At 33.2% G+C, this 25,078-nt stretch overlaps 5 protein-coding genes across 8 annotated transcripts in view; 3 read left to right on the top strand and 2 right to left on the bottom strand.

Moving 5' to 3' along the window:
* Positions 1-3,594, top strand: part of LOC129944415 (voltage-dependent calcium channel subunit alpha-2/delta-3) — a 42,783-nt gene extending 39,189 nt beyond the window's left edge. For all 4 annotated transcript variants that reach the window (XM_056053826.1, XM_056053827.1, XM_056053828.1 and 1 more), the window contains 7 exons: positions 731-827; positions 1,357-1,467; positions 1,568-1,686; positions 1,748-1,887; positions 1,944-2,186; positions 2,245-2,721; positions 2,788-3,594. In XM_056053826.1, the coding sequence (XP_055909801.1) occupies positions 731-827; positions 1,357-1,467; positions 1,568-1,686; positions 1,748-1,887; positions 1,944-2,186; positions 2,245-2,721; positions 2,788-2,880 (1,280 nt within the window). In that variant the 3' untranslated portion in view covers positions 2,881-3,594. The remainder of the gene's footprint in view (positions 1-730; positions 828-1,356; positions 1,468-1,567; positions 1,687-1,747; positions 1,888-1,943; positions 2,187-2,244; positions 2,722-2,787) is intronic.
* Positions 3,595-7,091: 3,497 nt separating this feature from the next.
* LOC129947969 (arginine kinase 1-like) lies at positions 7,092-8,512 on the bottom strand. The gene is made up of 2 exons (XM_056058758.1): positions 8,368-8,512; positions 7,092-8,310 (listed from the first exon to the last, which is right to left on the bottom strand). Exons 1-2 carry the CDS (start codon positions 8,430-8,432, stop codon positions 7,161-7,163), a joined length of 1,215 nt encoding a protein of 404 aa, XP_055914733.1. The 5' UTR covers positions 8,433-8,512; the 3' UTR covers positions 7,092-7,160.
* Positions 8,513-11,777: 3,265 nt separating this feature from the next.
* LOC129945965 (tax1-binding protein 3 homolog) lies at positions 11,778-12,626 on the bottom strand. Its single transcript, XM_056055962.1, has 3 exons — positions 12,422-12,626; positions 12,170-12,298; positions 11,778-12,107 (listed from the first exon to the last, which is right to left on the bottom strand). Exons 1-3 carry the CDS (start codon positions 12,473-12,475, stop codon positions 11,919-11,921), a joined length of 372 nt encoding a protein of 123 aa, XP_055911937.1. The 5' UTR covers positions 12,476-12,626; the 3' UTR covers positions 11,778-11,918.
* Positions 12,627-14,554: 1,928 nt separating this feature from the next.
* LOC129945704 (brain protein I3) lies at positions 14,555-15,615 on the top strand. Its single transcript, XM_056055567.1, has 3 exons — positions 14,555-14,698; positions 14,773-14,868; positions 14,935-15,615. The coding sequence occupies exons 2-3, from the start codon at positions 14,787-14,789 to the stop codon at positions 15,234-15,236; spliced, it is 384 nt and encodes a 127-aa protein (XP_055911542.1). The 5' UTR covers positions 14,555-14,698; positions 14,773-14,786; the 3' UTR covers positions 15,237-15,615.
* Positions 15,616-22,550: 6,935 nt separating this feature from the next.
* LOC129945366 (NADH dehydrogenase [ubiquinone] 1 alpha subcomplex subunit 5) lies at positions 22,551-23,332 on the top strand. The gene is made up of 3 exons (XM_056055055.1): positions 22,551-22,692; positions 22,841-23,002; positions 23,061-23,332. The coding sequence occupies exons 1-3, from the start codon at positions 22,672-22,674 to the stop codon at positions 23,250-23,252; spliced, it is 375 nt and encodes a 124-aa protein (XP_055911030.1). The 5' UTR covers positions 22,551-22,671; the 3' UTR covers positions 23,253-23,332.
* The last annotated feature ends 1,746 nt before the right edge of the window (positions 23,333-25,078 follow it).

Raw genomic sequence — 25,078 nt, forward strand, 5'->3', positions numbered from 1 at the left:
CGTGCGACATCTAGCTACGAAACTCTGAAACCTAAACATAAGGGGAATTACACATTATTAATGATAGTTGCCTTAATTTTATACTACAACTGCCAATTTATTTAAAAATATTTTGTCTTTCTTTGTTCTTTTATATATTTCTTTTTGTATGATTTCTTTATTACTTTCCTCTTTCAAGACACTTCAACCCGTTAATATACTAAATATTTACACCTGTTCAAAACATAAACAAGTAGAATAATTCTATGTTTCGCACTTTTTAAGCAAATTATACTCAATTACAAAATAACCATTAACAAAATATACAAAACACATTTCACACTCATAATATTAATATATTTTTTTTAAATCATACGCACGATACCGTTTTAAACGTTTATGTAAATACACGCATTAAATATAATCAACAAAAACAAACAAAAAAAATAAAATATCAAATCAAATTGTTAGCTGAGGAATTGCACACGGAATTTCATCGAATAATAAATAAATATATGAGAATATCCGTTTTGTATAATGAAGCACCTGTATAAAAGCTGAAAAACTGCATGAAAGTTGGCACCTGCACCGTTATCGTCTTGTGTTTTTTGCAAAAACAAGATGGGTGATGATTTGTTGATCCTGCACCATATGCAAAAAACTCACTAATCTCATATTATATACCTACTATACCGTTGCTTAAATAAACATTTTTATTTCAATACTAAATAGATTTTAAATAAAATTTTAGGTGATCGCAGTTTAATGCAGTCTTTGGTGTTCGATGCTCGTGTAACTGAATGGTTTTCAAAAAATACAAGTTTTAATTCAAAGGACGATACCAAAGGGTAAGCAAGAATAAGGATATTTTTATTTTAATATACAATATTGATTGGCAGTTTAATTTACTAATTAACACTTCTATATAATAACTGCACTTTATACCGTTAACCAAATTGTACTAGAACAAAGAATCATAACAGGATTTTCTTACTTTTTTTTCATTTTATTTCTTCATTTTGAATTTCTTTCCTCCATTTGTACTTTTTTACTTCTTTAATTTATTTTTAAATCACCATATTTTGCACAATTTGTGTGTTGTTAAAAACATACAAACAAAAATACTATTTTGCACAATTTTAAATGGAAAAGTTCAAGCCCATTTGCGGTTTTAATGGGTGCGTTGCCAAGGTAATAAATACATCGGGATTGTAATATCAGTGTATTTTGAACAAATATTTCACTTCTTCTAAAAAAAATAAACATTATACTATGTGTTCATATTGTACTATAATCTTTTTAGTGTTTTTATACAGTGAATTTTAAATACAATGTATTTTACACAATTTAATAAAACGAACTATAATTTTAATCTAGGAATGAATTCAAACAGCGCTTTGGCATCACTGTTGCATTTTTGGCAACTCATAGTGGATTGACAAGATGGCAGGAGTTCCACTCGAATATAACGGAAGAAGCGCATTCAGGGTAAGTTACATTTAAACTGAAAAAATTCAAATTTACAATTTAAGGCCGTGTTTGAATGTGGATTTTTTATATGTTCTGCTTTTTGGAAAAATTATTTCAGAGAACGATTTGGAGACAACAATCGGCGAGCTATAGATGAAGTCTGGTACAAACGTGCAGTGGAGCAACATTTTATACGGGAAGAGAGTTTTGTTTACTCAGTTCCTTTTGATAGCGGAGGTTTTTTATTTTCATTACTTATGTTTGCATTTATCAGATTATTTATTATGTTGCTTTTTAGAAACAAGTGCTGAAATTATAGTAACCGCTAGTCATGCTATTTTCCACACAGAAGGTGGCAAAAGTGCACCAGCAGCAGTTGTTGGATTCCAATTCCAACACAAGGCTCTATTTACACTATTCAAAAATATAACTGGCACTGTAATTATATAAATGTCTTTAATTTTGAATATTATACCATATTTTGTATGTTTTAGTGTCCCGATTGTGCAAAAACATGCACATCTGAGGAAATTGATTGTTTCCTCTTGGACAATAATGGCTATGTGGTTATTTCTCCAAGGAAAGGAGAGACTGGAAAATTCTTTGGAGAAGTTAATGGCGCCCTTATGCGTCGTCTAATTGAAGAACGAGTTTATAAAGAAGTCGTTATTTTTGATTATCAAGCTGTGTGTTTTGAATTCACTGGAGATAATAATTCTTCGAGTCATTTGTTTTCGGTATTTTTTTCCTTTATTGTTTCTCATAAGACTTTTGTACATAATTTTTGTTTTATAGCCAATGACACATATTTTACGCCTCGCAAAATGGCTGATCCATACATTGCTGTGGTATATTGTGCAATTTCATACTGTTGCCGCCAATGTTATGGAACATTATTTCGATGAAAATGTTACAGAATATATCGTTCCTAACAAAGAGTGGGAGTCTAGGGTTACATTACGTCGGACGCGACTTAAGTCATGCGATCATAGACGTCATTTGTATACCCTATATAATGATAAAGAAAATGTTGTATACAATATGACAGCACATGGATGTGAACGGCCATTTGTCGTACTTCCGATACCGGCGAGTAATTTGATTCTACTCGTACTAGATGTTTTGTGTCCGAAGGAATCAGCATTTCGCCTTACAGTTGATCCAATTGAAGTTCAATACGATTACGATGCAAATTTCAGCCTGGCTTGCTATAAACGAAATCGTCCTCTTTCGAGAATTCGACCAGGCAGTTGTATTAATAAACATATGAATGTAATAATAATCAAAATTTAAATAATTTTTTGAAAAATAAAATTAAATCAAATATATTACTTACAGGAAAGTGCCATTGTGCTGTGCGGCGATGCCACTAGTCAAATAATAAATTACGTTTTAATTTTAATTAGTACAATTTTAATTCGTTATCTCTAACACTAAATATTAATTGTTATATAGTTAAATATAATAATTATAATATAATAAAAGGTTTTTTTTAAAGAAAATACTTTCATATTTTACTGTTGTAATCTTAGCTTTTGTATATTTCACATTATAAAGAAGAAAAGAAAACAAACGATATAATAAAAAAAAATAAGAGAAAAAAAAACACATAGTGCGTAAGACATTTTCTAGACAAAATCGTGTACCTACCTACCTACCAAGCATTATATTATAAAAACTTAAAATTGTTTTGATATCCTACATACATACATATTATATATTAAATAAATACAAAAAAAACTGTTATTTAAAAAAAGCTCTTATCCACTTGAATTCATTCCTAACTATTTAAACGTAATATAAAAAGAGCATACATTTATTGCCAAGCCTTTTGTTAAATACAAATCTTAATTGTTTATTTTCTTTTCTTTTTTGTTATAATTTGTAAAAAGTATCTAAAAAATATATATATTAATTTTAACACTTTATCACTTACTTAGAGAAAACTAAACATAACACTCAAATATAAAATTATTTAAAAATGCCATTATTAAATTATAGTAAGTTTTTTTTCTAGTCAAATATAAGACCTTTAGCCTTTAGAAATAATAAGTTTTTATTAAAAAAAAAAACAAAAATAAACTATGTGCTAAAGCTTTGGATTAATGAAGACTTAATAAAGAAACAAATTTGAATTTACACTTGAAAAAATAGAGTTGTTTTCATTCATTTTTATGACTTAAGTAATTTATATACTTACTTACTTACTTAAGGTGGCGCTACAGTCCTGTGTGAACTAGGGCCTAACCCAACAAACTTCCCCATCTAGCTCAGTCCCTAGCTAGATGTCTCCAGTTTCGTGCTCCAAGCTGGGTGAGGTAACTTTCAACGAGTGACAGGTTATTAGTTTCAGGTTTTGGAGTTGGAATCACTGGCATTCGATATCTGTCAAGGTGTCATTAGGCAGGTTCATTCAACATAATTGATTTGAAAGTTAAGCTTCTGATATCTGATTGGCCAGGTGCCAAAAAAATGATTTCCAATTGAGTCAACTTTAATAGAAAGCTTGCTTGAAAGTGAGACAAGACAAAACTCTGTAATTATCAAGTAAAGTCTTGCTTACTTACTTAAGGTGGCGCTACAGTCCTGTGTGAACTAGGGCCTTACCCAACAAACTTCTCTATCTTGCTCGGTCCCTAGCTAGATGTCTCCAGTTTCACGCTCCAGGTTGGATGAGGTCACTTTTGACTTGTGCGTGCCACCTGATCCGCGGTCTTTCTCTACTGCGCTGTCCTGTGGGTGTGGACTCGGAGCATTTCCGGGCTGGAGCATTGGTTTTCATGCGCTCTACGCGACCCAGTCATCTTAGTCGTTAGACTTTTACCCTTCTGGCTAAGTCTACGTCGATGTACAGCCCCTACAGCCATCTTCTCCTCCACTCCCCTTCTATGCATATGAGACCGTAGATCACACGAAGAACTATTCTCACGAAACAACCCAAGGTGCTTTTGTCTTAGTCTATGCTTCTGCACCGTATAGCAGGACGGGGATGATGAGGGTCTTATCAAGCGACACTTTGGTCCTTAGAGTGAGGGCTTTGCCACTCAATTGCTTTTTTAGCCCAAAGAAACAGCGGTTAGCAATAGTTATTCTTCGTTTGATATCAGCGCTGGTGTTGTTTTCTGCGTTTACAGCGGAGCCTAGGTAGACGAAATCCTTGACTACCTCAAAGTTACGTCTGTCGATGGTGACGTTTTGACCGACATCATGTAATTTGTTTTGCCCTCATTAACCGTTAAACCCATTTTTGGCGCTTTTGCCTCAATACTCACAAAAGCCCTATTGACATCACGCTAAAGGGCCTTGCACATGAGAACGAACAACGAATGGACAAACAAACGTGATTTATACATTTCAAAAAATCAATTTCAAACAAAAACACATTTAAATTATAAGAAACCAATTGGCAGTTATGTATGTATGTTAGGGTAGTAAAATTTGCATTTTGTTCTCTAAAACAAGACAATTTTGTAAAAATAATTTGGTAGTAACGAATTGCAGTGTGGTGCTACGAACTGTCAAACTCTAATCGCGTTCCACATACCATCCACACTGCAACGAATAAATTGTTCGTGCTTAACTTAACCTCAAAATGATACCATTCTTGTTTTGTGTGTGAAAAAGGGTAATTATGAATTGACAATTCGTCGCTGTCTGCGAATAGAAATAAAGCTCATGTAAAAGAAAAGTCAAAATGTGGGAACATCCACAGTTCGCAGTTTTCAGTTTCTAGCTCATGTGCAAGATGCTTAAATTTTTCCGATTATGTCAATATCATCATCATATGCTAGTAATTGGACAGACTTTTGAAAGATAGTGCATCTAGTGTTGACGTGTGAGCTCTGCACTATTCTTTCAAGTACGATGTTAAAAAAATCGCATGACAGCATATCATCTTGTCTAAAACCTTTTTTGATATCGAAAAGTTCTGCTAATTTGTTTCCAGCCTTTATGGCACAAACGGACGAGGCTCTATACAGCTCGTCCCTGTAGATGCTGTCATATGCGGCCTTGAAATCGATGAAAAGATGGTGGGTGTAGATTTGGTGTTCTTGGGTTTTTTCCAGGATCTGCCGTAAAGTGATCGACTGTGGTCTTTCCTGGGTGGAATCGGCTATAAGGTGATTGTTGATATATGACAATCAAAGTGATCGAATTTGATCTACGTAAGGTGATAGTCAAATTGATACCTAAAAAGCTGTCACAAAAAATGTGATAATCATTTTCAAACAAACATGTTTATTCCGCATAGAGCTACCAGAAGCTTGCATAAACGAATAGAAAAATTTCTTAGCTCACTTTGTTTCTTAAAAAAAAAGCATTAATGTGACCGACAAAGCTTACGACATTCGAAAAAAGCAAGCAAAGTAAGAATTTTATTCACAAACAGGCAATTTGATACTTTTATTTAGATATTTTATAAGAATCAATTTAAAATTTCACCAATTCAACAACGAATTTTGACAATTTGAATCTGAAATTGTTCAATCGAATTGAATTGAGTTGAATCATCTTTCAATTTGATTATCAAAAAAATGGGCAGGTTCAGGCAACATAATGGCTGAAACACATACACGCTTCAGCTTCGGCTTCGTCTCCGTTACGTTAGGCCCGCTTCGAGGTTGCTTTGAATGACATTTCTATTATTTCATCCCTCCAAAGAGCAAATATTTTGTTTGTTGACATTTTTTTACTGCTGATGAGCTGTCAGACAAAGCAAATGTTCAGAAAATTGAACTAAAGCTTCCGTTTGGAGTCACATTACGTTACATTACATTCTTTTCCTTACGATTGTCAAACAAAACGTGAGGTCGAAGCTACATTGTGATAGCATGCATTGAATTCCTATGGCTGAACTCGTAAACGTCAGGCGAAGCCGAAGCTGAAGCGTGATTCAGCCATTTGACTTCATTGGCAGTCTACTTCATTCCTTGAAAGTAAATGTTGACCAAAGCAACTAGTTGGTTTTTCAAGTGTCATCAATTTCGAATTAAGAACTTAACTTCGCAAACCTTTACTTTATGTTCGTAGTACAAAAAGTACCGAACAAATGATTGTCTACACAACACTCCTCAGTCTATCACGATTTGTGTTTCTTTTGCAAATTGTCAAGGAAACCTTTTAAACAAAACATTAAATGAAACTGTGCAGAAAATAAATAAATCATACAAAAATAAAGTTTAGATTTCAGTTGAATGAAAAAACAAGATCAACTGTCAGTTTGATAGAAGAAGACTTGACTTAAAAGATATTTTTCTTGACTTTCTTTCCTGTCAACTTTCCATTAAAATTGTCTTAATTGGGAGGTAATTTTTTGGCAGCTGGCCAATCAGATATTAAAAACTTGCCTAACTTTTAAGTCCCTTATGTCGTCTGAACCTGCCCAATAATAGTCAATTATCACCTTAGCCGATTGCTTTAAAATGTCTCTTCCTTAGCTAACTTTATGAAAAAGCTAACGAACGCAAATATAAACCTTTAAATATCAAGGGATTATGTTGCAAAACAATAAACATTAGAAAACCTTGAAATTAAAACTAGAATTACCCCGCAGTGAACTTTGTAAATTTCTGGAACATGGATAAAGTAGTATTTTTTGATATAGATTTAAAAAAATAAGGATTTCAAAAATGGAATCAATGTAAAATGTGAGAATTAAACTTTGTCTCATTTGCTCTTTTTTTATTTTATTTTATTTGTAAGCTTAAATTTTATGATTTTTGTTTGTTCCCCTTTTTTATTTGAACTTTTTTGTCGCTAGTTTTACGTTCGCTGATCGTGTTCCCCTTTGCAGCTTTCTCTTGCCTTATGATCTCTGAGATTGCTTTACCGAATCCTCTCACAATTTGATATTCAGTTAGGCCAAGTCGTCGTTTATTTGATATATCATAAATACCATCTTCTACATCGGTATGCTCTCCATTAGTTCCTCGTATCTGTAACTTGTACTTTTTGACGATTTCTTCAAGTTTCTTCTTATTAGAGGACAATTTTGGTAATCGTATATGTACTGAGGCACGAATTGTTGAACCCAGATCAGTTGGACAAAAGGTCAAATAACCCAAATGATAGTCGTGTTCAAAAGGAATTTTACCCTCCATAGCATTGAGGGCTCTTACCAATCGACTGAACACTTCTGTTAAATTCCCACCCCTTTGCATCGATATCATACGAAGATGATCCTTCTCATTGGGCCATACTAGAAATGTTTTATCAAAATTATGATAGAGACTACGACCGGTTGGATAAAAGCGACAACCATTGGCTGCTTTCAAGAAACGATCATCAGGCTTATACAACAGATGATCCTTGGTAAGTTTACTTCGAATGGATTTTTTCATGCCATACAAATAATGTACTACACCCTTATACTCCATATCCATGCCAGATAGAGTGCAATGGATTATATCCTCGACATCATCGTAATCTTGTTTTGACATACGCGGAAGGAATGGATAACCTTTGATAGATCGTGCGCATCGTATACGAGTTGAGGCAATGTAATTCTTAAACGGATCAAGATCACCGAAAACACATGGATTTCCGAAATTCGAACAAGGATGCTTATCTGTTTTCTTAAATCCACAATGGTATTCCTCGATTATTGGATCGAATAGGGCAGAAAATACTTTATAGGCTTCAGCATCTGGAGCATAAACACCACACAGAGAGTCATGGTTTACCAGACCAGATTGAATGCAGTCCAAGAGGGTTGAACTTTTGGTTGTTTTTGTTCGCAAAGCTTTAAAAATTTCCGGAGTTAAATGTTTTTTAAGTAATGACTTTGAATTCGATGACTTGAGTTTTGCGTAGCCTTCATCTAGTTGTTCCAAAACCTTGGGATCTATTTGGAATTTGTTTCTAAAAAATGGTCATAAGTTTGGTGTCAATTTTAGTTTAATATACTTTAGGACTTACGATTTGAGACGTTTGATTATCATACACCAGTTGAGCCTTGAAGTTTTTAAGGAGCGAAAGAACATATTTTTTTTAAATTTTGAGTGTTAGTTAATTTTGATTCAAACTGAGACTGATTTATTTATTTGATTTATTAAGTCTAGAGTTCTAGCCACAAAGTATTGTTTAAAAGAAATATAAATGATAAGTATGTACCAATTCAGTAAAACCCCTAAAAACATTGAACAATTGTATAAGTGCGTATCCGCCCGAGAGTGTACCATTTCGTTGACACTCATAGTCAACGACCATTTGAACTTAAGAAATTAAAGGTAACGTTTAGGAAAGCGAGGGATAGAGGACAAAAGAGCAACCACTTTCTTTTAGACTTCACGTCGAGCATTTGATTCGCTATTCAATGGGCATGTTCAGTCGACAAAGGGACTTCAAAGTAAGGCAAGTTTCTAGTATCTGATTGGGCAGCTGCCAAAAATTGCCTTCCAACTAAGGCAACTTTATTGGAAAGTTGACTGGAAAGTTAGTCAAGAACAATCTCCCTAACTATCAAGTCAAGTGAACTTATGTCACAATTGATGATCATTTTTAATTCAACTGAAAGCTGAACTTTATTACTCCATGAACTATTTATTTTCTGCACAATTGCATTTAATCTTTTGTGTAAAAGGGTTCCTTGTCAAATTGGAAGAGGAATAAGTAATATTTCTTTACAATACAAAATATAAATCCTGATGAATTTGAAGCTTGCCTGAGGAGGGTTTAGTAGACAATAATGTACAATTAGTGAAGTAAAGTTCCAAGTTTGAAGATCATGACAGTTGAAAAACTAACTAGCCTTGATCAAGATATACGTTCAGAGAATGCAGTTGACAGCAAATGAAGTCCCTAATGTTGTCTGAACCTGCCCATTATAAACTCTTTTGTAATTTTTAGACAGAACTAAACAACGGTCTATGTACCGCAAAATATTTTGATAGGACTTTAAATTTAGCAAATAAAACCAAATATTGTCAACCTACTATCTCAATGGCTAAACTTTTCAAAGCCCCACTTAACCTGCATGTCGAAGAACACTTAAAATTAGAATCAATTCAGAAAGTGATGCTCAGCGGACATCTCATAAGACAGCGCAGCGGTGTGTGAGACGTGACAAGAGGGCAAGGGCGGACAAACTTGGGGAAAATGCGGAACATGCAGTATCCCCCACAAGTGAAGAGATAAGTAATGCGATACATCTTCTTAAGAAAAACAAAGCAGCTGGACTTAATGGTATTCCCGCAGAATTCCTAAAAGCAGACCCTGAGGCAGCTTCCTGTATTTTGCTTAAACTCGTGCAGGGTGTCTAGGAGAGTGAAACTTACCCAAGGGACTGGAAGGATGGAGTTATTGTAAAGTTACCAAAGAAAACCTCAAAAATTGTAATAACTGGCTCGGTATCACAGTTCTGTCAGTTTTTCAGAAGTTAATGGCAACTATTATTCTCGACAGGATTAAGTCCAGGATCGAGTCTACCCTCAATAGGCACCAAGCGGGGTTTCGCAGTGGCCGATCGTGCGTCGACCACATCAACACCTTGCCAATCATACTCGAACAACCATCTGATCATCCATCAACGACCCTCCCCCTCTATAGGGATCACTCTACCCTAACCCATGGACAGTTGGGATTCCCATTTTTTTCTTAATTTTGTTACAGATGGCATGAAGTCGTAACCCCGTCCAGTGCTGCGTTAGCAAGAACCCCCCCATCGCCGAGCTAGTTCGTGCTCATGCAAGCATGTCAAGCTACCGTGACCTAGACACCCTCTCCTTTCTGCTGCCAGGATCAGCCCCGGGAGCCTGTAGCCCGAGGTTCAAATGGTAGTAAGGAAAGGAGAGGTTTACACTCAAGTGGGTTCGTTACAAGATACGGTATCCAATGGAGTCTGTTTGACCAGCTTAGCCACATAGATTATTCTGACGATATATGTCTCATGGCAAACAGCAAGGCAGGCTTAAATCAGATGTGTGTGTGAGAGGTGGCTGGCTTAAGGATTAACACAAATAAGACCAAAGTAATGACCACGGGCCAAAGCACACAAGTTATTCTAAGGCAGAGGACCATAAAGGAGGTCGAGCAGGTTTATTATATGGGAAGTTTTATAGCTCTCGATGGCGGAACAGATCTGGATGTTAACAGTAGAATAAACAAAGCCCGTAGTGCATTTGGAATCCTTTCTCCTGTGTGGAACTCTAGCAAAATATCGCTGCGCACCAAGATGAAACTGTTCGAATCCAACGTCAAATCAGTGCTGTTTTATGCTTTTGAAACATGGAAGTGCTCTGCCAACATCTTGAGCCTACAAGCCTTCGTTAACCGTTGTCTGTGTTCTGTTTTGAAGATCCGGTGACCGCAAACCATACCTAACGTTGAGCTGTGGAATAAGACCGGACAGAAAAAATTGGACGTAGACATCATGCAACGGAAATGGCGTTGGATAGGCCATACACTGAGAAAACCTGACTACAATATAGCAAAACAATCCGTCCAATTGAATCCCCAGGGTAATAGACGCGTTGGAAGACCAAAGACAACTTGGTGGTCATCAGTTTTGAAGAAGGCTCGGTCTCAAGTTGCGGTGAATCTTGTGGTTGCCCTATGCTCCAGGAGGAGTTAAAGCGCTGCTGTTCTTGCAGCCGGACAACATATACTTAAGCTGCAGCGAGTAGAACACCGAGTAAAATAATACCCAGACTTCTTCTCTACGTGTTTAGGTTCTCCGAATTTATGCATAAACATTTAAAAGGCATATTTTTATTTTAATACAAACATTTATTTAAAAGATGTCATGTAAAAGTAACAAACAAAATAATGTATTTATTTCTTATCACAAAAACAAAAAAAAACTATGAAATATATTTGGAATGATCCTTTGTGGTATTCATTGTATTTTTTTTTTTTTATTTTTTGTTAAAACAATTTTATTTGCATCTTAAGTAATTAATAAAATAAAAAAGAAATCTGAAATACTATATATTCAATAATTATTACGTTAAGAATGTTTTGTTGTTGTGTGTGTATAAAAAGCTTTCATTTTATTTATTGTATATTTTCATTAATTTATTTTGTTTACGCTTAAAATAATTATATATTTTTTGTTTTCTTTTTTTTACTTAAACATAATTTGATTGTTATGAGAATTTGGCAGTTTTTTAATTAAATTTATCTTTTTTTGTATAAAACATTGGGTCAATAAAATTGTTAGATTTCTTACTCATTACAAAAATAAACAAGTAAAAAGACGTGAATGAAAAAAGATTCATAATGAGTGTCATACAAGGGAAATGAAATAATAAGTAACAACCTTTGTGTAGATGTGATAAACAAATTTGTCTACAGAGAGAATTAGTTTATGCCAAAGCGTGAGAAATATAGTTAAAGATACATTGAGTAATGTTGGTGTTAAATTACTGGTGAATGGGATATGCGAAGCATCATAAATCATCTTTTTTTTTCTTGTTGGTCGCCCGTCTCAACCTAAGTGGAATGTGTTTAAAATGCGTGAATTTGAGTGATTACGTTGATGTGACACCCTTTCGGGCGACAAGCATGTTTAGGACTGGGTTTTTGCGAATGTAACTGACTGCTTTTTTGTGCGTGACCATGGTAAAGTCATAGCCATTGCACTGGAGAATTTTGTCATGGATTCGGAGACCAGCGCGTGCCGCTGGACTGCCCTCGTGCACTTCGGTTACATATATGCCCTGTAATAAATTGTATTTCCAAATGTACAAATGTTTTCGAGAAAAGTTAAAAAAAAACTCACATAATCAGTATAGCCCTGTGGACTTTTCTTGTAGTCCTGATCTATGCCACCACCTATTTTAAAGCCACATTTAAGAATTTCACGACCTTCTTGGTCATAGTCGACTTCCTTGTGTAATGTAATTGGAATCTGTTGAATGAAAATTTTATCAAAATAGTGTAACTTCCTAAAATCACACTCTCTTCTTTATAGCTGGGCGGAGCTCGCCTTTTTTCTGGAAGAAAGTCTGAACCGAGTTGTACACAAACTTACACTCAAACATTCCATTGCCGTACCGGCCTGGTGTTGAAAAGCCATTTTCGCCATGTTTAAGGAATTAATTGAAAGTTATTTTGAGAATTCCGTATTGGAGAAATAGAAATATTGCAATAGAAAAAAATTGGAAAGTACAGAGAATGGATTTTTTCTGTTTTCAGGGAAGACGAGCTGGCTAGCTGGTGCTTATGATTCCTGGGAAGTTGATGACAAACAAAAACAATAAAAATCTGACATAAGTCGATGGGTATGTAGATTGGCAGCACTTTTAAATGAACGTGAACGGAGCGGTTACTTTATTTTTATGTTGAGGAAGTTCACATGGTGATAATCTTTTCGACATTTTATAACAACTTTGTTTTTTTTTTCTTGCAATTCGGAAGTTGTTGATTCGAAAAAGATTAAACTTTTTCTTCTGAATTTTAATCATAAGAAATAGTCAAGGTGAAAACGGAGATAAAGTTAGATGTAAGTTTTTATCCAAAACCATAGTTTTTATGCTAATTATAGTCGCGTTTTATTATCACCGTGATCTGATCCGGATTAGATCATGATAATAAAACAGCATTGGATCATCATATTTTTTATTATTTAAAGTTTGGTAGCAGTGTCAAATTCGTTCTTTCAAAAGTGACATTTCGAAGCAAAAAAAATATAAACAAATACCCAAAATGGAAGCTGCTGTGGTTGATCGAAGTATTCATTTTAATTTTTATTTCTTTTCTCTATTAAAAACTTTTATAATTTGCAGTTTTTTTTTTAAAGTGATGAAAGCGAAGAATCAAACAATTCTATTTTATCCCTATTAAATCTTTTCGATGATGATTCAAGTTCCAGTTGTAGCTCCACAACTTCTGAAAATGTGCAAATCACAAAAATCAAAAAATGTTGAAAATGCTTTTACATGGGATTTTTTTGAAATCATCCTTTAAATTAAAAATGGTTGTAAGAAACACTTAGGTGACATAAATTAGAACTCAGAACCGTCTAAACCATCTCAATAAAGAGAGTAGTTTTGAAATGACAGTGGTTTGTATGTAACACTTCCAAGAATTTCGAGAGAAAATCATACAAAATTCTTAAAAGTGTTACATACAACCCACCGTCATTTCATTTGTAATGCATGTAGATCCGGATCAGATCATGGTGATAATAAAACGCGGCTAATATTTAACTTATAAAAATATTAAGGCCCTAACTAAAATAAGTTAAAATGATTTATATAGCAGCTGTTATGGGCTTCACTATACCTTCTACTCATCCACATGTATTCCATCAAAAATACATTAAAATTCGTGTGTACAATTCTGCAATGGATATTTTCTGAATGTATACTATGCTACTAATTTTGAGTTAGTGTGTTAACTGAAGGCCATCTTTGATGCATAATATTTTCAGCTCCTATATTTTCGAATGCGCTTGTTAATCGTCTTTTTAATGATTTAATTTGTAGTTCGAGATATTAATTATACATAATTCTGATCAGCTGCTTCTAAATAATTAACGCTATTTAAACGGGATCTCTTAAAGTTTTGTAAATAACTTAGACATCCATAAACAAACTAACCCCAAGAGCTTTCATTTCTTTTTAAATTTAGACCGAAAATTCATTCAAAATGCTTCACTCTTTACTTTTGTAGAATAACTTCCCAAATCACGAATAGAACTTATTTTTTCCTTCATTAATATTTTGGTTTTACTGTTAAGTAGAGAGATTCTTTCTTTAGCAGAACTACATGAATGTGTAATATTTTCACAGACTCAATATTTTCTTCTCATTGCAATGTGTGCAGAAATTCAAAATTCACGTGTACCGGTATTTTATCAACGTGTTTATTGTATAACTTGTCAAAAATGTGGGTGCAGAACATTGATTCAATATTATTTTTCTTGAAAATATAAATTTTGACGGAATTTCGGCAACTCTATCAAAAAGCCTAGATACTTGTACCAACTCAATATAAATAATATACTGATTAGAGGATCTGATGAGGCTGTATATGTATCCTGTCAGTTTTGACATTTGTACCATAGTAAAATCATTCATCAAAATTTCTAAATTGACCAAAGAAAAATCTCATACATTTAAAAAGGTACAAAATCTTTCACATAAGTGCTGAATGCCTTCATTTGTCAGCTGATTCTGCCGCCTTGCATTAACAAAACAAAAAAAAAACATGCAATAAAAAATTAAATTATAAAATTTAGTAGAAAACAAACAAGTGCACTAAGAGTACAAAACAGACAAGAAGAAAACAGAACAAAATCAAACAAGTGAGTCATTTTTTAACAATTTAAGGGATAATAATTGCATGAATATTTATTTACAAAAACCTTTATTCCCACAGATTTCTCCAAAACCATGTCAAAGATCATGAATGACAATCCTCCGACTTATACGGAAGTTATCAACTCACCCGTATCAGCTCATCCTCCCACAGTTGGTAAGTAACAAAGAACCCACAATTGAAACTTTGACACTGATTATTTATTATTTCTTCACGAATAAGGTATAATGTATCCACCATTATCGGGAACATATCAACAGGCAACGGCTCCACCGCCAGTGGGACAACCACTTCCCGGATATGTTCCATCATACGGAGCAATAGGTATTACTCCAACTGTGACTGTAGCAGTGCCGCCACAAATTGCTGTTATCGGAGGATGTCCAAGTTGTCGCATTGGTTATCTTGAAGATTCCTATTCTTGTTTGGGTTTATTTTGTGCGATATTCTTCTTCCCTGTTGGCATTTTGTGTTGCTTAGCCATGAAGAACAAAAGGTGCTCCAACTGTGGAACTGAGTTTTAACTATGAACACATTCCATAGATTTTATTTTGGTTTATTATTCTTTCTTTCTATGTTGAGGCATATTCTCTTATATACCTATGTCATGAATATTTTGTGTGTTATTTTTTTTTGTGTTTTCATTATAATATATTTTGATAATTGCTTTTCGTTGTTGTTGTTTACAACGATGTTCAATGGGAATCTTATAAATAGATAATTGGATGCTTATCATCAAAAAAAAATACTATTTGACAAAATAAAGTTTGATTTAAGTTGAAACAAAGCAAAAGAATGTAAATGTTTGTGGTTCAACCGAATGTATTGATGTATTATATCGTACCTAATTTGCAATCACTTTTTGTATAAATAAAAATAAACCACAAAGTAACTAACTACATATATAATAACTAAAGTATGCTTGTATTTTTTATTCAGCTTGTTTAAAGGTGGGATCTTGCATTAATGTTTTGTTTAAACTCTCTGTTGGCCAAATAGGAGAGTAAACAGATTAAATAGTTTACTTTATTATCTATTTCTTTAAATTTATATTACTGGGCTTATTAAATACATCATAATACATTACCGATTGACTTACAAAATCAATTTGTTAGAATCACAAAACTTTATTTTCCAACGACACAAAAATGAATACCACGATGAAAGTTGTGTTTTTTACTCCAGAGTGAAAGTTTAGTTTCGTCTACATGATTTCAAAGAGGCGAGTAAGTACATTTAAGTTGATTTGCCATATAAAGGGTGTCCCAAAATTAACACAAGATTTGAATTTGCCGCCATTTATGCAGTGAAGTGTTGGCTACCCTGAAAAAAAGCAATTTGTCAGGTAACAGTATAGGGTTATTAAAAATGGAGCGTTACACGATAGAACAACGTGTCTTCATTATTAAAGAATATTTCAAAAATAGTGAAAGCGTGGCGGCTGCAGTTCGAAAATTTCATACAAAATATGCCGGAATAGTGTTTTAACTTCGTCAACTGTGAAGAGATTAATTGAAAAATTCATGGAGACTGGATTCGTTGGAGACGCCAAACACACTGGTCGTCCAAAAACAAGCCGTTTAAATGTGAATGTCGAAGCAGTGCGTGAGAGTGTTGCTGACAATCCAGGAACCTCAATTCGACGTCGTGGACAAGAATTGCAAATTTCAAAAACCTCTCTACAGCGTATACTCACCAAAAATCTGTGTCTTCATGCTTACAAAATTCAATTAACACAACAATTGAAGCCTAATGACCATGGACAGAGAAGAGAGTTCGTTGAATGGATTATTGAACATCAACAAATGGACCTTGATTTTTCGAGCAAAATCATCCTAAGCGATGAAGCACATTTTCATCTTGATGGCTTTGTCAATCGCCGAAATTGCCGCATTTGGGGTTCGGAGAACCCACATGTGACTGTCGAAAAACAAATGCATCCACAACGCGTGACTGTATGGTGTGGATTTTGGGCTGGAGGCATAATTGGGCCATATTTTTTTGAAAATGATGCTGGTTAAGCAGTGACTGTTACTGGTGCTCGATATCGCGACATGATTACACAGTTCTTTCTGCCAAAATTGGATGATATTGATGTGTCCAATATGTGGTTTCAACAAGACATCTCATACAACCCGTGAAACAATTCAATTACTGCATGAGACATTTCCAGGTCGTGTACTATCTCGTTTCGGTGATCAAAATTGGCCTCCTAGATCGTGTGATTTAACACCATTAGACTTCTTTTTATGGGGTTATTTGAAATCACAAGTCTATGTCAACAAGCCCGCAACCACCCATGCATTAAAGGAGGAAATTCAGCCACATTTATGCAGAATGGTCATGGAAAATTTCAACAAAAGAGTGCGCATGTGCATGCAAAGCCGTGGAGGCCATTTGTCCGATGTGTTATTCCATACATAATATTATCCTATGTACTTTACGAGTCAATAAAAATATAACTATCAAAAGACTTAAAACGGCGTTTTCTATTTAATTCAAATCTTGCGTTAATTTTGGGACACCCAAATGCATGCAAATAAATTTTGTATGATCCTTAAAAGTCCCAAATCTATCGATACCATTCTTAACAATATTTTATTGCTTGCTTTTATCTTCAATCCTCAACAATACCGTGAATAGCCACTTTACCATCTGCTTTGACATGATCCATTGTTAGTAGTTCGAAGTAAAAATATCGAATCAATCTGCTCAAAGATTAAATCCGTTGCTTATTATTATAAACTTAATGATTTCCATTCTAAAAATAGGATTAACTTTATGGGAATAATCTTTCACAGACCATCAAACTTTCAGATAACACTTTGTTTATGGAAAAGTATTCTGAACGTGACTAGTTCTACTTTTCAAATAAACAAACAGTGTTTTGCAAAAAAAATTATTATTATCCAGAAAAAATAGTTAAAGTAGAACAGTTGAAAAACATTCTGAAATCAGATACGTCGACATTATTTAGAATGCAAGATAAATGATTATAAGACACAAAAAAAAACATCTGGGCTTCGATTTACAGTCTTAACGTTTATCGTCTATAATTTATATGGATTAGACAAAAAAACGCACCTATTCAATTATAAAGGCAGACTTTTCGAAGAATCAGTAATTTCGAGACAATGTTAAAAATAACTTACTGTTTGGCATGGTCAAAATTGTCTTTAGTATAGTCATTTGAATAAGCATTTATTATATAAGGGTGATTACACAAAAGTTGGGTAACTTTTGAGGATATTTTGTTTAAGATAGTTATGAAATCAAACTTCTACAAATTCGGGTGTATATGACAGCTAATCTTATTAATATATTGTTTCCAATCGGGCCAGTCACTTTTTTGAATACATTGTAAGATATTTGAAAATTTCAGAATTTGACTGCCAGGGAACTGACGAGTATACAGGGTTTTGAAAGTATTATATTGGAATTTTATACAAATTAGTAAAAATCTCTTAGGATTTAATAATGATAACTTAAAATCATTTGGTAAGAATTAAAAATAATTATTAATATGTAATACTGGGAGAAAATACTATAGGTATCAGTTTTCAAAACAGACTTTTGACATTTAACCTAACGTTATTCACTTATCTTTTACAACTATCACATAGTTTTACTTAATATAGGACTGACGAAAAATACGAAATTTGAGATTATAATCAAAACTAATGTTGTTTTTTGTAATTGGGAATATAAACAAACTACATTTTAACAAATCAAAGAAAAATATGAATAAATAAAAATAAATTTTAGATTAACAAAAAAATAACGACTCGCCATAGGACTGACATGTTGACTGGCTTAGCACGGGTATAGTCAACAAACATAACCCAAACTCTGGTGATGGTGGCCGTCAAATTGTGCGGCCCACAACTAATTTTATTACCAACATTAAAATTTAAAAATAAAAATAAAGATTTGACGATGAGTCGGCGATATTTCGCACGAATTTTAAATTTTAATAACACAATTTTAATAACACACTATGACGAATGAAACTGAACATAAAATTTCCAATTTTTTAAAATAAAGTGAAGAACACTGTATTATAAAAGATGTAGTATATATTTAACTATATACACAATACATCACAGATTGTAGTAAATTGATAAGTTTTCTCAAATCAATGATAATTTTTACTAGACAGCTACTCAATTGTTGGTTTTCAGGGTTGTGACATGCCAAAGGGCTGACGTTTAAAGAACTATTTGTGAATTTTTAATAACTTCTATTCAAAATGAGTAACTGCAATTGGGTGACCAAATAACGGTCTTTTCATTGGGCGCATTCACAAAGCTAGTGGCTACGTAGTCAAAATTCAACTAGCTTTGTGAATGCAAAACTACACTACAAAGCTAGTCAATCTGAAGCTGTCATTGTATGAAATTTAGTTTTCACACACGCAGAGGAATGAAAGTTATTATTGGAAATTAATTGTTTTATTATCTTCCCTATATACTCTAAACACTTTATACAACTTTAATATTTATTCAAGAGTAAGTTAATTATTAATTTGAAATAAGAGCCACAACCAGTCACTAGTAAATTCAAAACAAGAGTGAGAGTGAACAAAAGAACAAAAAATAAAAATAAAAGAAGATTATTTAGTAGTTGACAGAAAGCGCCTGATGAGCGAGACGGCTGTATTTCATCTTTTCCGCAGGTGTTGCCAGTTTATTTTTCTGTCGCCAAGGGACTTGCGCCTTCGTCTTTGAAGTCACGAACAGTCATATTGTTGACAAATGCAAATATATAAAATAAGAAACATTTTTGATTTGATAACTTTACCTTATCTTTTGTGTTTTAAATTCAATATAATCAAATTTAAGACACAACTTGAATGATTTATATTTAAATGATGAACGATTTATGTATTTTATTTTGAATTCATGCGTTTTTACCGAGCAGCTGATTGTGAAACGTCAAAATCATCCACTAACTTTGTAGCCGAATTTCTTACACTACGTCGGAGGGGAAATTTTAACTACTTTTGTAGTTAGATTTAGCCAATTAGAATCCCTTGACTACGTAGCCACTAGCTTTGTGAATGCGACCATTGTTTTAAAAATAAATTGTAATCTCAATAAAATATAATAAAACTTTGTATATCGAGTGATGACATCGAGTTACCCAACTTTTGTATAATCTCCCATTACTAAAAATAATACATTGATATTGCAGAGTTTTTCATTTTTTCTTATCCTATACATTTGATAAATTTAATAAATCCTTGTTCACGAAAAAGTTGGATCGTAAATACATATGAATATAAGAATCTATTTTAAAATCACTTTCTTCGCAATTTTGTTTGGTTTGGTCTTAGCCTTCAAGCATTTAAACGTGGTAATGCTATTAAGAATCTCATAGCATTTGTTCACATTTTGCGACTCAATATTGCTTCCTTAGTCAACGTGAAAAAGGATTACTTGTCAAATTGAAAAAGAAATAAGTAATATTTATTTACAATACAAAATACAAGTCGTGGTGGACTTGTAGCTTATCTGAGGAGTGTTTCAAAGACAATAATATTGTTGGTAATTTTTGTACGATGAAGTCAAGATAGAATTTGGTGAAGTAAAGGTATAAGCTTGAAATTTATGACACATCAAAATCTATCTAGATGCCTTGGTCAAATTTTACGTTCAAGGAATGCTGTTGACTGCAAATAAAGTCCCTGCCAATGGGCAGGTTCAGACGCCATAAGGGACTTGAAAGTAAGGCAAGTTTCTAGCCTTTGATTGGCCAGCTGCCAAGAAATTACCTTCGAATTAAGGCAACTTTAATGAAAAGTTAGTCAAGGAAAATCTCCCTGTCTATTAAGTAAAGTCTACTTCTATCAAAATGACAGTTGATCATGCTTTTTCATTCAACTGAAAGCTGAAATTTATTACTCTATGATTTATTTATTTTCTGCACAACTTCATTCAATGTTTTCTGTAAATGCTTTCCTTGTCAATTTTGAAAGAAAATAAGTAATATTTCTTTAAAATAAAAAATACAAATCGTGATGGACTTGTAGCTTGGCTGAGGAGTATTTTTTTAGACAATAATGTTTTTGGTAGTTTTTGTACAATGAACATAAAATAGTGGTTTGCGAAGTAAAGTTCTAAATTTGAAATTCATGACACTTGAAAATCTAACAAGTTTCTTGGTCAAAATTTACGTTCAAAGAATGAAGTTGACTGCAAATGAAGTCTCTTATGTTTTCTGAACCTGCCCAAATATTCTGTTTGTGTTTATTATGGTGGTGAGGTAATAAGTTAATTTTGCTTAATATTTCATTGGCAAACAACGCTTTAAATATTTCATACACTGGTTAAATACTGAAAGTGACGAAAATGGATTTCATTTCAAATCCTTTTAGAGCATTCTTGGTTGTAAAGAAAAGCCAAAAGAAGTTCCAAAATGTGGTTCTTAGTAACAATGTAAACAGAAACAAAATTAATTTTAAATAATTTATGTTTTTATTTCACTTTCACTTACACAAATTGAGTGTAAACCATGCGTTAAATTCTGTAGTTCTGATTTGTTGGTTATCTGTTTATGATGTTGTCCAATTAACTTCGAGAACCAAACGCAACATGTCCATAAATAAAAAAACGGCTAAGTTATATTTTTACACTGAACGTTTTTTTTTTAATACAACAATTTTATATAAATAAACTTAATGTTGTTCCTGTAGCTGTAAAGGTTTTCAGAATACAGTTGTTCAAAAATTTGTTTAAATACATTCTTTTACCAAAAATGGACGGAATTAATAATAAAATATCAAAAATAGACAATTTGCCATAAAATTATACTTCGGAAAGTATTGGGTATAAAGAGACGGGTTAAGGTCAAAATGAAGAAAACTCGTTTAGCTTGAAATCACATCATAAACAAGTAACCAAAAAATCTGAAATACCGGATTTAGCACAAAGTCTCCTTATATTTAAATGACAAAACTAGAACTATTGTTTTCTTCGACCTACGTTAGGTTAGATTGGAGTGGCTGTCCAGATGTCATTGACACACGTCGACCTATATAATAAGAAAAATAAATACTATAACACAAGAAATACCATTCTGACTTTATAAAAACTGTTGAAATGGAATAAAAATAATGTAGTAAAAGGGAAAGTTTAAATTAAGCTATATAACCAAATCAAAAATTATTTTAAAAGTGAACACAATTGAAAACAAGAGGAAAAGTCAAAATAAACCATGGTTGCATGTGTTTCATGTTAAAAGTTGAAATAAATATTCCTTTGCCCTTAGGGGTCAGTTATAGCTATCATTGAAATCAATCCGGGAAATTTTTCGAATCGATATTCGATGGTGTTTCCCTTTGATTAGAAATGAAAATTTTATACTGATCGATCGGAAATCACACAAAGAATTGTTTTTGAGAAAAAAGTTTAATTACTCATTTATTTTACCCTAAAAATGTGTTTTCCTATTTGCTGATACTTTTCTCTTCAAAACTAAAACGAATCGTTCCCCTGATTTGTGTTTAAATTTTACACAATTTCAATGACAGATTTCTGTCAGGATAAATTTTACATTGGATTTCAATCAGGAATTTTTTTTCAATGACAGATATTTTTAATGATAGCTATAAGCGACCTGTCAATAAAATCCAATGTTTGTTTTCAGTGACGAAAACCAATGATAGCTATAACTGGTGCCATAAATTGCTAAAAATAATATAATAATATTGGCTTAAGCACATCTACACTTATTGATCTCAAAACAAATCCGAAAAGGTGGTATTAAAAACACCACCCTGTGCTGATTTATTTTTTTCTGGCATCACTTAAAAATTTGTTTGACAATTCTCGAAACGCCAAACGTCACTTTGCAAATTAAAAAATTACGTTTACGGTCGGACAGCCAACTTGTAAATTGGTTTATTTTGACCAAAATAATTAAATTAGAAAAGAACATTGTGCTAACAAAATAAACATAATGTCCAAGGTTCTTAAAGCGGTAAGTAAACAAACTTCAAAGGGTTTATTATCCCTGAACTATCAACATTTCTTCCCGTTATTTTGCAATGTTGTTGTTATGTCATCATAACTCAATAACCTTATTTGGAAATCCAATTCCTAACCAATTTACTTATTTCCAATTCAAGTCAACTGGCCTAACAGGATTGGCCGTTTGCCATAATCCTCACCATGTACTATCTGTATTATATGGAAAGATCCAAAGAGCTTTAACAAAGATGCCATCAGATGCTGCCTATCGCAAGTACACCGAAAAAATTGTAACCGAACGTGCTAACTTGGTTAATTCTGTAAGTAGTTAATAATTGCATTTGTAGCCCTTTAATAATGACAATATTAATGTTCCAGACAAAAGATATCCCAGCTCTTGAAAAAGCAATTGGTTGTGGTCAAGTTGAAGAACTAATTGTCCAAGCTGAAAATGAACTTATTCTTGCACGTAAAATGCTCGGTTGGAAGCCATGGGAATCTCTAGTAAAGCCTGCTCCAGCCAAACAATGGGATTGGCCACCAGCACAGATCAAAGAACCCCAATTGTAAATAATTTAAAGTGAATTTTTTTTGTTTCCATCAACACTAAGAACTTCGAAGCAGAAAAATAAAAAAAAGCTTTCACAGCAGTTGATTTTTTTCTTGTAGTTAAATCTGCCTCGAGCTTTTGTTTATCTCTTCTGAATGATCGAACGCTATAAATTCATCTCAGTTCAAATTAGATCGCTTGGGAAAGTATACAAAAAATCATTCGCAATGCTGTGGAAAAGAGGAACTACTTTTTTATTCTTGATCATAATTTTAATCTCACTTGCTTTTGGTTTGGGTCAACCCCTGAAACGTCATAAACGTCAATTCGATTTCACTATTACCGCCGAACATGACGAAGAAAATACAGAACTTATTGCCGAAGCTGTTGCAAAACTATGGAAGAGTCAAGATAGAAACACACAAGTCGATGGCACTGCCAGAGTCATACATCGTTCTGGATCAATGTCTTCGGGTAATACAAAATTTTCTGGATCAATTCATGTGCATCGTGAATATCGATAGAAATTAAAAAGAATATCAACAACCCCTATCCCTACTATACCATCTTCTATTGTTTTTTTTTTTATTATTTGTATTTCTAACTAATTGCTGTTCAATAATGTTGGATTTTGGAATTGGAATGGAATGACAGGATCGGATTATAAAGTTGGTTTGAAGGTGGTGTTTACATAGATAATATAAATAATACAAGTGCGATCTGATAGACGATAAGATGAAATTCACTCATCATAAAGCTCTCGACAATGAGACGAATAAATTATTGATTATTTAAAAATCCCATAAATGTTGATAAACTTTTAACCTCTGTTGCGTGTTTGATTGTTTTTATTTAAAATATGAGTAAAATATATAACAATAATTTTACATAAAACCCTTGTGCGCTTTTTAATTGAAAGAATTTTACATTGATCTTGCAGATCAATAAAACTGCGATTGTATTTAAATAGTCAATAAGAGAACCAAGGTTAATAAACAAAATATTAGAGACAAATTTGAACGAAGGAGAAAGGAACGGCTTAGATGGCTGGGTCATGTAGAGCGAATGGAGATCAACGCTTCAGCCCGGAAGGTCTTCGAATCCAATCCCGAGGGTAGGCGCAGTAGAGGAAGACCGCGACTCAGGTTGGGGAATTCAGGTGGGTAAGACCTCAACCAACTTGGCGTGCGAAACTGGAGAAAGCTAGCTAGGGACCGAGCTGGCTGGAGACGCATGTTTGTTGAGGCCCAGGTCCCAGACTGTAGCGCCACCTTAAGTAAGTAAGTAAGAAAGGAGCATTGTTTCAGTCCTAATAAGAACTGAATTCAAAACTTTAGATACCCTTATTTACCAAATTCAAATATAGAAGATTGGGACAAATATATTTGTTTGTATAAAAGCTGTAACACTTTACCTCCCACGGGAGCTGTGATAAGTCCGATTGTATTATTAAGATCGTTTGGAACAAAAATAAAATTATATGAGGAGCAAATATGGGACAAGTTGATTTCAGGAAAATTGCGAGCTATAAATAGGAAAGTGCTATGAAAAGTTCGTATACTTTGTTTGTATACTTTGAGATCGAAAATCTTAGCAAAGGGAATAATTTTGAAAACTTTAAAGGAGAGCGAATGTAGAAACATTAAATTTGAATTTTAGTAGGTTTAATCAAAATCAGTGTAATGTTTTAATTTATTTCATCAAACAAAGTACAACTCTTATAGACTACTTTAAAAAGTTAATATAATAATTAATTTAAATATATGTACACATGTAAGTACCTATATGTACAAAATAAAAATAAATAATAATGGTAGCAATAGATAAATCTTAACTACAAAACAGA

Source organism: Eupeodes corollae, chromosome 2 (assembly GCF_945859685.1).
Source record: "Eupeodes corollae chromosome 2, idEupCoro1.1, whole genome shotgun sequence".
NCBI lineage: Eukaryota > Metazoa > Arthropoda > Insecta > Diptera > Syrphidae > Eupeodes > Eupeodes corollae.